Raw genomic sequence first — 12,898 nt, 5'->3', positions numbered from 1 at the left:
TAAGGGGCTGACCAGCTCAGGAAAAAGCCTTTACCAGACGAGCTTTTAGAGAGAATCATGGCCCAATTAGGAGCAGTTTAAGTAGTCAGACATATCTCCTGCTCGTTTAATCTCTTGGCTACTCCATTCTCTAAACTAAACATGCTGGAACCAAAAAGTCCAACGCTCAAAAACACCATCTCACGCTTAATCGAAGAATTCAAGAGTCTGAGAGAGCTCAAACAAATTCATGCCCACATCATAACTTCTCCAAAACTACCGAAAATCCATCAAGATTTTCTCATTACTCGCCTCCTCTTCTTTTCTGCCCTTTCAGACACCGGCTCTCTTTGCTACGCGACCCATGTTTTCAAATTCATAAAGAACCCAACGCTGTCCGTATATAACATCATGATCAGAGCCTATGCTTCCAAAATCAGCGACTCAGATAACACGAACCTTTTACAATCTTTAGTTCTCTTCAAAGAAATGCTTTTTATTGGCATTTCACCGGATTGCATCACGTTTCCTTTTGTCATAAAGGAATGCGCCAGGAGGCTAGATAGCCGCGTTGGGTGTAGCATTCATGGGAAAGCCATTAAATTTGGATGGTTTTGTGACCTTTACGTTCAAAATTCTTTGGTAAGTTTTTATTCTGAATGTGGGTTTTTGAATAGTGCTAGGAAGTTGTTTGATGAAATGCTGAATAGGGATGTTGTTTCTTGGAATTCGATGATTATTGGGTACTTGAGAGGTGGGAATCTTGATATGGCATTAGAATTGTTTAGAAGTATGGAGAAGACGAATATCATCACTTGGAATTCGATGATAACCGGTTTTGTTCAGGGTGGCATGGGAAAAGAGTCCTTGCAGTTATTCCATGAAATGCAGAATTCAAGTGATGATAATGTTAAACCAGATAAAATTACAATGGCTAGTGTACTGTCAGCTTGTGCTTACCTTGGTGCAATTGATCATGGGAAATGGATACATGGTTACTTGAGGAGAAGCGGTATTGAATGTGATGTGGTGATTGGAACAGCATTGGTTGATATGTACGGTAAATGTGGTAGCGTGGAGAGGGCATATGAGGTCTTTAAAGAGATGCCTAAAAGGGATACCTTGGCATGGACTGCTATGATTTCTGCATTTGCACTTCATGGCTATAGTAAGGAGGCTTTTGACGCCTTTGAAGAGATGGAAGCTGTGGGAATGAAGCCTAACCATGTCACGTTTCTTGGGTTATTGTCAGCTTGTGCTCATTCTGGCTTGGTAGAGAAAGCTCGCGGGTGTTTTGATATGATGAGGCGTGTTTATTTAATAGAACCACAGCTTCACCACTATGCTTGCATGGTTGACGTTCTCAGTCGAGCAGGGTTATTTGAAGAGGTAGAAGAACTTGTTAGAAGCATGTCAATGGAGCCAGATGTGTTTGTTTGGGGAGCATTACTTGGAGGCTGTCAGATTCATGGGAATATAGAATTAGGAGAAAGGGTAGCACAGCATTTGATTGATTTGGAACCGAGGAACCATGCTTTTTATATTAACCTGTGTGATATATATGCCAAAGCTGCTAGATTTGATGATGTGAAGAGAATTAGAGCCTTAATGAAAGAAAGAGGCATCAGAAAAGAAGTCGCAGGCTGTAGCATGATTGAAGTTGATGGGCTCGTTTTTGAATTTTCAGTTGACGGATGGCCTGTGCTAGTGATGGACGAGATAGTGCTGGTCTTAAATTTATTTAATAATGAGATAAAGGGTGATGATGCCACGCATTACTGTGATGGGATATTGTTGGAGGCACAAAATTGATGATGATGTGTGGATTATTATTTGGCTTTTCTCTACTTTTTCATGGTTTAAAAAAAATGGTAATAGGATTTGCCGGCGGCTATTCCATTCAAGGGAACAAAGGCAACCATTATGGTTAAGGAACCAAGACCAAATTATCAATGTGGACAAGATAGCGGGTTAAAGTAAAAAAAGTTTTGTCCTTGCCATCTTTTCTCGGCATGACGTCCTTTTCTAATATGGCAAACTTAAAATATGCAGATGACCAGACAAGAACGGCAGCACGGCCTGCTGCCTTTCATATTTACTTGTTCTCTTATACAAAATTCTGGTACTTATCTCTCATCTGGGTATCAAGAAATATATCAGCTGGGATTATTTACTTTATGAGCTTTTTTCTCCCCCAGCCCACCATGGGCGCTTTCTTTCTTTCTTCTGCCGTTATCATTCTTCTCATAGCCATCTTCATTTCAACCCCTTTTGTTCTAGCTCTGGTTGGAGCATTAACTATGGTTCTGATAATATTTACAGCTTCATTCTTATTCCTTCATGTAACAGAATTGATCTCGAAGGACAAACGGCCTCCCGTTGCTGGTCTAGTGTTACATATGCTGGTGCGCTTTAATAGACTTTTTGATTACCTAACATCCCTTGCCAAGAAGCACAGCACTTACCGACTGATCATGCCCTTTCATAGCGAGATTTATACTGCTGATCCAGTTAATATCGAATATATACTAAGAACCAACTTCCCTAATTATGGAAGGGTATAAATCTTCTGCGTTATCCTTTTAAGTTTTATTATCTTTCTTTCGATGAGCATGTGAAATTTTGGTGTCGTGGCAATACAGGGTGCCCATACCGAGATAATGAGGGATCTCTTTGGTGATGGTATCTTTGCAGTAGATGGAGAGAAATGGCGCCATCAACGGAAGCTTGCAAGCTATGAATTTTCAACCAAAGTTTTAAGAGAATATAGTACTTCTGTATTTCAGGATAATGCTGCAAAATTGGTTTCAAAAGTTTCCCTTATGGCAGTAGCTAATCATGCTATGAATTTGCAGGTTCCTGATCTCCTGTAACTTTAGTACACTACAAACTTTGGTAAAATTAACCCTTTTAAATGAATTTGCAGGCATTTAGATCACGCATTTACCTGGCACAAGAGAATTTAGATAATGATCATTCTTGAGATACCTGGTTCTTTTGTAGTCTCTTGGGGATGGAAAAAGACTTTTAATTGGAGACTAAGTTTTAGCATTAGATTTTGTTTAATCCTTTATCTTGTGAAAAAAAGGGTGAAAAAGATATGGGGAAGGAAAAAGAAAATGTAAAGCATGTGATTAGAAAAAACATTAAGGGGTTTTAGCAGTTGTTTTTCCTTGGTGTTAGTCACAGCATAAGGATTCAATCTGCAATTGACTTTTCCTTCTGCTACTTTCTTAAATTTTACATTATTTGCAGGATATTTTTATGAAATCAACTTTAGATTCAATTTTCAAGGTGGGATTTGGAGTTGACTTGAATGCATTATCTGGCTCTGATGAGTTTGGAAACCGATTCACCAAGGCTTTTGACGACTCCAATGTTATCGTATATTGGAGATATGTTGATTTGTTTTGGAAAGTTAAAAGGTTCCTTAATATAGGATTGGAAGCTGCTCTTAAAAGAAATGTCAAAATCATTGACGAGTTCATTTTTGAATTGATTCAGTGCAAGAGAGAGCAGATGAAAAAGGAAAAGCTTGTGGTAAGTGAATTCCACCATTAATTAATATTTATGAAACTTTTGCTTTTTTTTTTTCTTAAGTTTTATTTTTATAGGCAGAAACTTTTGTTTCGTGAGTATTTTAAATTGTGAATTGTTTCCCAATGGGCAGAGAGAGAAGGAAGATATATTGTCAAGGTTTTTGATGGAGAGCGAGAGGGATCCTGAAAACATGACTGATCAATATTTGAGAGATATAATTCTGAACTTCATGATAGCTGGCAAAGATTCATTAGCAAACACACTCACTTGGTTCTTTTACATGCTTTGCAAACATCCTCTTGTTCAGGGGAAAGTTGTTCAGGAAGTCAAAGAAGCAACTCAAGCTAAGGATTACATGTGTGCAGATGAATTTTCAAGGTTGTTGACAGAGGAAGCTCTAGAACAAATGCAGTATCTTCACGCGGCACTAACTGAAACTCTTCGACTGTATCCAGCTGTTCCTGTGGTAATATTTGGTTTCTCTTTCTAATTTCTGTGGACCATGTAACTTGATTTTATTTTTCAGTAAAGCTCATTGTGACATGGTGAAGCCATCACTGATTATTTATTTTCTCAGAGACGTTAGCTCAATGCTGCTTTTATCACTATAATAATGTGCTTGAAAGAAACAGTACTCTACAACTCCTTTTTCCCTGTAAATTAAAAAAAAAAAAATCATCTGCTCTATTCCTGATGCAGGATGGAAAGAATGCAGCAGAGAATGATGTTCTTCCTGATGGTTTTAAAGTGAAGAAAGGAGATGGGGTAAGTTACATGGCTTATGCCATGGGAAGAATGACATATGTTTGGGGAGAGGATGCTGATGAATATCGCCCTGAAAGATGGCTTGATAATGGCAATTTTCGACCAGATAGTCCTTTCAAGTTCACCGCATTTCAGGTACATTTTTGCTCTAACCTTTCAGTAGGAGGATTTCTTGATATTCTCAATTTGATTTAATTGAACTGTGATTTATCATCAGGCAGGGCCTCGCATCTGCCTGGGGAAGGAATTTGCGTACAGGCAAATGAAAATATTGGCTGCTGTTCTCCTCCATTTCTTCCAATTCAGGCTCGTGGACGAGACCAAGGAGGCTACATATCGAACTATGTTCACCCTTCACATGGCTGAAGGGCTCTATGTATATGCATTTCCCAGGGCGTAACGTAACTGTGAACTGAAAAACGTTTGGTTGGCAATTTTTCGTGGCTTTTCTTTGCCAAGTATACCTCCTTTATTATTATTATTTTTTTCTGAATTACTTTTCCAATTATACTTTTGTTTTGCAGTAAACCATCTAAGCTTCATATGTAAGAACATTTCAATAAACTTTTGTACATTGCTAAAAAAAAAAAAAAACTGAAACATTAAATATTTCACATGGAGACAGGTGACCTTATGGACTATGGTTAGATATTTTATTAAATAGATCAATCGTCTTATTGAAGAAATTACAAGACTTGCAAAATATTCACATGGAACTGAAAAATTTATTGCATTTATAACAACTAAGCTTTGCTGGTCGACGTCACTTTGGTTTAAAGCTATTAGTATTAGGCTATAGGTCACATCTACGGTCATAACCCATCCTTTCCCTATCCCTATCAAAGCCTGTCTCTTTAAGCGACGAATTCAAAATTTTAACTACCTTATTTTTTATAATATATTTTATGGAAGACTCTACATTCATTATCCCTGAATTTTAAATTGTATATAGTTTTTATCTTCAATTTTTAAATTGTAATTTTTTTTTTTACTATATTGTAAGGATCATGATTATTAATTCTCACGTTAAATATCAGTTGATAGCTAACATGTTTGATAGACAATTTTTTTCTCACCTCACAAGCCAACCAACTGATATTGACGAGGATGATCGAGTTTGATTGATTTCGATACCATTATCATTGAAGTCAAATATGTTTTTATCATAGCTGATTTGACAAAAAAAAATTTACTAATTTTTTTTATTTTTTAACTTTTCGTAACATTTAAATATTTAATTCAACGTATAATTCATTTTCGCATACTTTTTTAAATAAAAAATGGCGTGAAGTCATGATTATTTTGGAACTGAAAATAAAGTAGTGCAATATAAAAGTAAGATGGGAGAATTGAAAAAATACAGTTGAAAAAGTTTACGTACTCGATCAAACAAAGGCTTTTAAAGAACGCAAGCGGACAAATTAAATCCGAAGGAAGTAGCAAACGCACTGATACGACAACACTTATCAAATGTTCTCGTATTGTCATATCAGGTGACAGAAGCATTTCACTTTTAAAAATAATATATAATATAATTAGTTATGTAGGCACTAATTTTATCTTATTTTATTTTAATTTAACTATAATAATAATAATAATAATTATTATTATATTATTATCATCATCATTATCATTAATTAATCTTTTAAAAAAAAGTAATATTTTTTTTAATTATAGTAATTGAAATTAAGTTACAGAGTGATTCATTTTTCTTTGTTGATATTATTTAATTTGATAGTATGAAATTTGGCCAGTAAAAGTCACCGGATTTATCCAAAAATTTTTAAGAGATTTGATATTTAAATTTTAAAAATTTTATAAATAAAGTTAATTTTTACAAAAGCATGAAAAAAAAAAGAAGAATATTGTAAAAAAAAAAAAGCTAAAAAAGAGGGACACGAAAGGAAGCCTCAGGGCTCTGTAAAAAAAAATACAGTCCTCTTTGATAAAGGAATTGGCAGTAAACACAAAAAAATTAGAAACAAAAAAGACTCCTTAAATTTTTGATCTACGAGATTTAAGAATTTTTTTTTTTTTTTAAATTTGGTTTTGAGAGAATGTTTAGAAAACAAAAAAGATAAATTTGGAATTTCTTTAAAATTTAAAAAAAAAATTTAATCGTTGGATTTTAAAAAATTTTTAATTTTTCAACGATCTTTGAAATTTTCAGTGACCAAAATCTAAAAAAAAAAACTGAAATCTAAAAGTTATTTGAATTTACAGGCCCCATTTGAAAATTTTGGCGATGGCATGGCTGTGATTGGTTGAAAATTAAGTATTGTAAGCGGTCGACAAAAGGGATTTTGAGTTTTAGAGAGAAGAGCTTTGAAGGTAAAGAGAGATGGAAGAAAAAAAAAAAAAAAAAAAAGAAAATGGCCTAGGCCTACAAAATGACATTATTTTAAGCGTTTGACTCACGCTCAACTTGCACAGGATTTACGTGTCAATCCACGTTTTGATTAGATCCGTTTGTAATTTTTTTTATTTTATTTTATTTTTATTTTTGTTATTTGTTTAAGATTTTTATAATATATAATATATAATATATAATATATATTTTTATATTAAAAATAAATAACTATTAGTGACAATAAACAATAAAAAAACAAATCCTAAGATTTAATTAAAAAATAAAAGGATAAACAAAATAATAATAATAACTATTTAAGAAAAATAAAATTCTATTACAAGTAAAAATATTATTTAAATTTCACCAAAGTGTTGAGATAATTTTAAAAAATAATTTTTGCTAAAAATAATAATAAAATTATAAATAAATAAATAAAATAAAAAATGATAAATTGTTTAAAAGAATCTTTTAAATGTAATTTTTAGAGAAAAATGAAAAAATTTAATTTTTTTTAATTATTACAAGTAAAAATAATTTTTTGGATTTCACCATAGAATGGAATAATCCAAAATTAATTTTACTATAATAAAAGTTTATTTAAACAATATAAAAAACAAAAAATAAAAATGAAATAATAATAATTGATATTTTGAATAAACCTTTAAAAAAAATTTAATTTCTTAAAGAAAATTGAAAGAATTTGATTTTTTTAATACAAGTAAGAGATTAATATTTTTAGATTTCGTCAATGAGTTAAAATAATCTAAAATTTTGTTAAAAAAATAATAATAAATACTAAACGATAACAACAAAATAATAAAAATAATCACAATAAATTTTAATTAATTAAATCCCTTAATTATCGTCAAAAAATAATTTTTTTTATTTATGATCTCATCAAAAAGTTAAGATGATCTTAAAATTTGTTTGAAATTTTTAAAATTTCGCTGAAGAGTCGGGATAATCTTGAAATTTATTTAATAAATTTTAAAAACTCACCAAAGAATCGGGATGTTTATAAAATTATTTTATTAAATAAATAAAATATCTTATGACGAGATTTCGAGAAATTTATGAATGATCAATTTTTTCAAAATATTTTTTTAAATATAGATTTTTTATAAATTATGTCAAAGTGTTGGGGAATTTTATAGAATGCGAAAATAATTATAATAGTGTTAATTTCACAACAAAGAAATATTTGTTTCATAAATAAATTTTAAGAAATTAAATTTAAATATAAAAATATTACATCATCAAAATTAAAGAATTACACATATTTAATTAGTACCGTTTATCGAACGAGCGACGTAAGGGTGCTAATACCTTCCTCAATTGTAATTTTACTCTTGAACTTAACTTTGATTTCATAGACCTAAATTTTTTTTTAGTAAATCTCAATTAATTTAAAGATTTTTATTAAAAGATATTTTGAGTGATCAATTACACTTTAAAAAAAGATTGATGATGACTTCAAAATTTTTTTTTAAGTCTAGCAATTGAGTTCTCTACGAACAAAAAATCGTTATGACAAGTTAATTATAATTTAAAATTATATGAATTCATTAAAATTTTATGTGAGTTTTATATTTATAAGTGAAGAAATTTTATATAAAGTTTTATTGTAAATTGATAATTATTAAAAATATAAAGAAAAAAATTATAAATGATATGCTTATATTTCAATCATAAGAAAGAAAAAAAAATTAAAAAAAACAACCACAGCGGAGTTTGGGATCAATTGACTCCCCAATGGGCTTATTATTTATAAGGTGATGTCCCCTTAATTAAAGAGATGCATGTTTGTACTACAATTTCAGAGAACTTGTTATTGATTCAACAAAATTATGATATTGTTTAATTTGAGCTCATACTTATTCATTTTGGAATACTTGGATATTTTCAATTGAAACTAGCAAAGTTCAAGAAGCTAAAAACTAATATTTTCTCCATCTCGAATATAATATTTAATTTTGATTTTTTATAAAGTTTTAAAAAATTTTAAGTTAAATTTTGATTTTTATTATAAATTTTATTTACAAAATTATCGTCGACTTAAAAAAAGTGAGACGTGCGTGGCTGTACTTATGAATAGTATATTGATAAAAAAAAAAGAGAATGATTTTTTAATTTTTCAAAAGAGATATCATTTTGAAGCAACTAAAAGATATGCAAATCAAAGTAGTACTTGCCAGCCCAGCAGTGACAACCTCTCTGTCTGAGCTGTGAGATTCTTTTATCGAAATACACTAATAACTTCAAAAACACTGGATCTGCAAATCTACTTGTGTTCCAAAAAATATCAGTAAAAGAAATTTCTTGGCACACAGTTTATGGTTACTAAATTATTTTTATAGGTACCACATGAATATTCTTAGTTTAAAAATTAGAGAAAGAAAGAATTAATTACAAACTTCAACAATTAAAAAAAATACCTGCAGCAGCATGCTTTATTATTATTATTTTTAAAAGAAGCAGCATGCTTTATTAATACTTTTAAAATAAGCTAAAACATTAAATTTGATAATTTATATATTTATATTATATAAAATATTTAAATTTATATATTTATTTTATATTTTTTTATAAAAATTATATGTTATTATTTATATAAACATGAAAATATTAAATATATTTTTTAATTTTATTAAATTTATATATAATAATTATTAAAATTTTAATTTCGTATTTTTTTCATATGATATTTATATCATATCACTTTATCATATTTTAAATTATTAAATTTACTGAAAATATAATAAAAAAAATGATAACTCCATTTGGTTTTGTAACTATGGATGTTGTACATGATTAAATCCCTTTTGGTTGGTGCTGAATATTTTCAGATCAAACAATTAGTAAAAATAATAGGGTCGATATGATTCTTTTTGTTGATTATTGCCATTTTTAAAACTATTTTTAAGCCATTATTAGTGGACCTGCATGTGTTGCTGCCCCATCCACCAAGACCCCCAACCTGGAAGATCGGAATTAGCAAATCATTCTTTAAACAAAATCCACGTTTAAACAATTACATTAAGAAAAGAAAGATGTAGAGACTTCCAAGGATCCTGGTAGTGCCAGCCAAAGTTTAAATAGATTTTTTCTTTTGACACTTCAAACTTGAGCCGATAATCCTTTTGTTGCTATTATTATTAATAATTGGTAGTAGAGCAGTTTGTGATATGAATACAAAGAGATTGCATATATGGCTATTTGCCTTTATGCCTTTAGCAATGAAGACAAAGAGATCAAACAGAAAAACATGGGCCTGAAAAATATGCAAAAGGCAAAAAGCAATCTGCTGAAAGCTTAAAAAGCAACCTTTTAATTCAATCAATGCTCCAGGCTGAAAAAGAAATTAATAATAAATGACTGCTAGTTTGGGTTCCAATATGGGTCAAAATGCAAACCAACGGAAGAGATCAAAGGCAATCCCCTTGATTCCTTAATTATGATCCTCACATCCCGACCGTGAACCTCATCAAGCCTGTGAAGCCTCTTATATCCCACTGTTGTCCCTTCCACTAGTTTCTTGCCATCTACATAAATTTCATGCCTTAGGATCCTTTGACCAAGCCCAATGGCTTCTTGAATTCTGACCACATTGAATGTCAGCCCTCCATTTGGTACTCCCATTTCAATCCAATGTTCCCTTTTGTCACCATCATCTCTTGGTGCCCAATATGTCCACAGATGATCACTATCTAACGCATTCTCGGGACCAAAACCACCCCCCTTTCCCCCTCTTTGGCTACTAGCTTTTATGAAACATTTCTCTGCTAAATTGGTAGAAAATATTGTGTCAATTGCACTTCTAAATTCTTTTAATCTCAGAACATCTGCTTCAGATATAAGCCCTGTTGAATTGGGTGGTACATTAAGTAACATCACACAATTTCTTCCTACTGAATTGTAGTATATCTCTAAAAGCTCGCTTAACTTCTTTGGTGACTGTGAGTTATGCCAAAACCATCCTTTTCTGATTGAAACATCACATTCTGCGGGCAACCAATTGGTCCCTTTTGGATCACCCGTATTGAGATAACTGCATTATTGAAACAAAGAAGCTGTTAGCTGGGAAGTTAATAGTTCGCATGGATGACATAAAGAAGCTGTTAGTTGGGAAGTTAATAGTTCGCATGGATAACTTTATTTGATACAAAAGTGTGATCTAATGGGATACAGATGCTAATCAAAGTTGTTTGGTAAACCGCGAGAACATTTACTTTTGACACTTGAATAATTTATATTCACATCTTGTTCTTATTAATTTCTTACGTGCAATATTATTCCCTTTAGAGTTCGAAGTGTTTTATACACTCCAACAACATTTGTATAACTTACTCAATAATGCTTGCATTTCCGATTGACAGCGAGGTACTGTTGATGGTAGACCAGCTCGTGTTGCCGGCAAATCCTTGCTCATTTCCCACCCATCTCACATCGGGACCAGCGTCCGAAAAAATATTGATTGAACTCTGCAACTCTCTCACCATTGCAAACCAATCTGTGAAGTAGTAGGACATGTTCTTCGCATTTTTACCCTTTGCCCCATCAAACCATATCTCCTTCACCCTCCCATATCTGGCAAAATGCATGTGAAAACACACGAAATTCATCAAGTGCATTAATAATGAGAAATTTAATTAAAGATTATTACGGCTACAACTGATGGGAACAAAAAAAAGAAACTTCATTAAAAATATTTTCCTTCTTATGGTTTTGGAATTTTTGTGAAGAATAAAGGAAATATTAACAAAGTAAAACAATTTTGTTTTTGATCTTACTTGTTAAGCAGCTCTTGCAACTGAGCTAAGTAGTATTCATTGTACTGCAAATCATGTCCATATCTTCGATCATGGCGATCCCATGGTGACAGGTATAATCCAGCATCGATGCCTCCATGAGCTTTGACTGCAGTCACAAACTCTTGCACAACATCCCCATGGCCATTTTTCCAAGGACTAGATGCAACAGAATGATCAGTATATTTAGAAGGCCACAAGCAAAATCCATCATGGTGTTTTGCGGTGAGGATCATGAGAGAAATCCCTGCTTCTGCAGCAGCGGTAACCCATTGGTTGGCATTGAGACCAACAGGGTTGAATATGGCTGGGTTTTCTTTCCCGGTGCCCCATTCGGAGTCCGTGAATGTGTTGACACCAAAGTGAAGGAACATTATGAGCTCTCTTTGTTGCCATTTCAATTGAGAAAATGTTGGGAGTGGTAGGACTGGAAGCGGTGGTGTTGGAACCCGTTCAGGCCGAGAAATGGCCAATTGTGACAGTTGAAGTATTGTGATTATCCATAAAGAACACCAAAACTTAGCCATAAAGCTTACGGCTCCTTTTTGCCTTTCCCTCCCTAGCTGCTTGCTATAATCTAATATGTTAATAATGAAGAGATAGATAAAAGGCTTAGATGATGAGGGAAAAGGACCAAATGAAAAAAAAAGGTGTGGGAGATTGACAAATAAAAGAGAAAAAAAAGTGAAAGTAACTAAGCTTTTTGATTCGAATTTGTTTGTTTCTTCTATGATGAGGCTTCTTTATAATTGTAGGAGTGAATTGTTGACACTGGACAGCAGTCACGGACTGTATTCGCCTTTTCATTTCAGGTCGTGTGCGGTTTGAACAAATACTGGTAGATGCAGGGGACAGCAAAAGTTGGTGTAAACCGACAAAAAAACCGACAATTAAACTAAATCGGATTTTATTTTTTGGGTTTAAGAAATTAAATCGATTTTATATTCGGTTTAAATGGGTTATTCAATCGATTTACAGTTTGAATTTTATAAATCAAATTGATTGAAAAATTTGAAATTTAATAATTAAATATTTAATAAAAATATTACTTTATATTTGAATTATTTTGATTTTTCAGTCAGTTAATTACCTATTTAACTTTATCCAATGCTCATTACGAACATTAAAATCTAAATCTTAAATTTTTTTCTTTTTCTCTCTTACATGTATTTTGACATTTCCAAGTATCCATTTGAAGAAGAGGAAAAGGAAGATAAAAAATATTTACATGAAATTTCATAATTGAAATTTATGAAGTTTTTTTTTTTTTATCATAAATAAGTAAATAAAAATAAAAATAAAAAATAAAAATCGATAAATTAAAAGATTTTATCACGTAAATTAAACATATAAAATTTAATAAATTTTGATATATTTATTAAATAGATATTTTAATAAATATATTAATAAAATTTTTATCGTTGAATAAATATTGATCAAATTTAAATTATAAAAA

General features: G+C 31.3%; 2 protein-coding genes and 1 pseudogene across 5 annotated transcripts; 2 read left to right on the top strand and 1 right to left on the bottom strand.

Annotated features, from left to right (window-relative positions):
* Positions 1–35: 35 nt before the first annotated feature.
* LOC111310423 (cytochrome P450 704C1-like) lies at positions 36–4,904 on the top strand. Of its 4 annotated transcripts, XM_022909884.2 has the most exons (7): positions 109–2,101; positions 2,329–2,537; positions 2,622–2,834; positions 3,235–3,519; positions 3,650–3,985; positions 4,219–4,419; positions 4,502–4,904. In XM_022909884.2, the coding sequence occupies exons 1-7, from the start codon at positions 2,026–2,028 to the stop codon at positions 4,682–4,684; spliced, it is 1,503 nt and encodes a 500-aa protein (XP_022765619.1). In that variant the 5' UTR covers positions 109–2,025; the 3' UTR covers positions 4,685–4,904. The 4 variants fall into 4 exon arrangements, with proteins under 4 accessions (XP_089621897.1, XP_022765619.1, XP_022765609.1 ...); XM_089765771.1 differs by having other exon boundaries at positions 36–2,537; positions 3,827–3,985; XM_022909874.2 differs by having other exon boundaries at positions 109–2,537.
* Positions 142–1,825, top strand: LOC111310435 (pentatricopeptide repeat-containing protein At5g66520 pseudogene; annotated as a pseudogene).
* Positions 4,905–9,739: 4,835 nt separating the features above from the next.
* On the bottom strand, positions 9,740–12,208 carry LOC111316649 (alpha-L-fucosidase 1-like). Its single transcript, XM_022918699.2, has 3 exons — positions 11,425–12,208; positions 10,982–11,221; positions 9,740–10,682 (listed from the first exon to the last, which is right to left on the bottom strand). The coding sequence occupies exons 1-3, from the start codon at positions 11,967–11,969 to the stop codon at positions 10,013–10,015; spliced, it is 1,455 nt and encodes a 484-aa protein (XP_022774434.2). The 5' UTR covers positions 11,970–12,208; the 3' UTR covers positions 9,740–10,012.
* Positions 12,209–12,898: the final 690 nt, after the last annotated feature.

The sequence above is a fragment of the Durio zibethinus genome, chromosome 9, assembly GCF_047325235.1.
Source record: "Durio zibethinus cultivar Kanyao isolate XHJ-2024 chromosome 9, ASM4732523v1, whole genome shotgun sequence".
In the NCBI taxonomy this organism is placed as follows: domain Eukaryota; kingdom Viridiplantae; phylum Streptophyta; class Magnoliopsida; order Malvales; family Malvaceae; genus Durio; species Durio zibethinus.
The sequence above is the reverse complement of the archived record's forward strand: the minus strand, read 5'-3'. Positions and strand labels throughout refer to the sequence as shown.

Excerpts from the sequence above, each read along its gene's own strand:
- LOC111316649 (XM_022918699.2), bottom strand. The coding sequence starts at position 11,969 with ATGGCTAAGTTTTGGTGTTCTTTATGGATAATCACAATACTTCAACTG. Across the intron at positions 11,222-11,424 it reads TTGCAAGAGCTGCTTAACAA|ATATGGGAGGGTGAAGGAGA; the intron begins GTAAGATCAAAA and ends GCATTTTGCCAG. Across the intron at positions 10,683-10,981 it reads GGAAATGCAAGCATTATTGA|TTATCTCAATACGGGTGATC; the intron begins GTAAGTTATACA and ends TCAATAATGCAG.
- LOC111310423 (XM_022909874.2), top strand. The coding sequence starts at position 1,992 with ATGACGTCCTTTTCTAATATGGCAAACTTAAAATATGCAGATGACCAG. Across the intron at positions 2,538-2,621 it reads ACTTCCCTAATTATGGAAGG|GGTGCCCATACCGAGATAAT; the intron begins GTATAAATCTTC and ends GTGGCAATACAG. Across the intron at positions 3,986-4,218 it reads TGTATCCAGCTGTTCCTGTG|GATGGAAAGAATGCAGCAGA; the intron begins GTAATATTTGGT and ends TTCCTGATGCAG.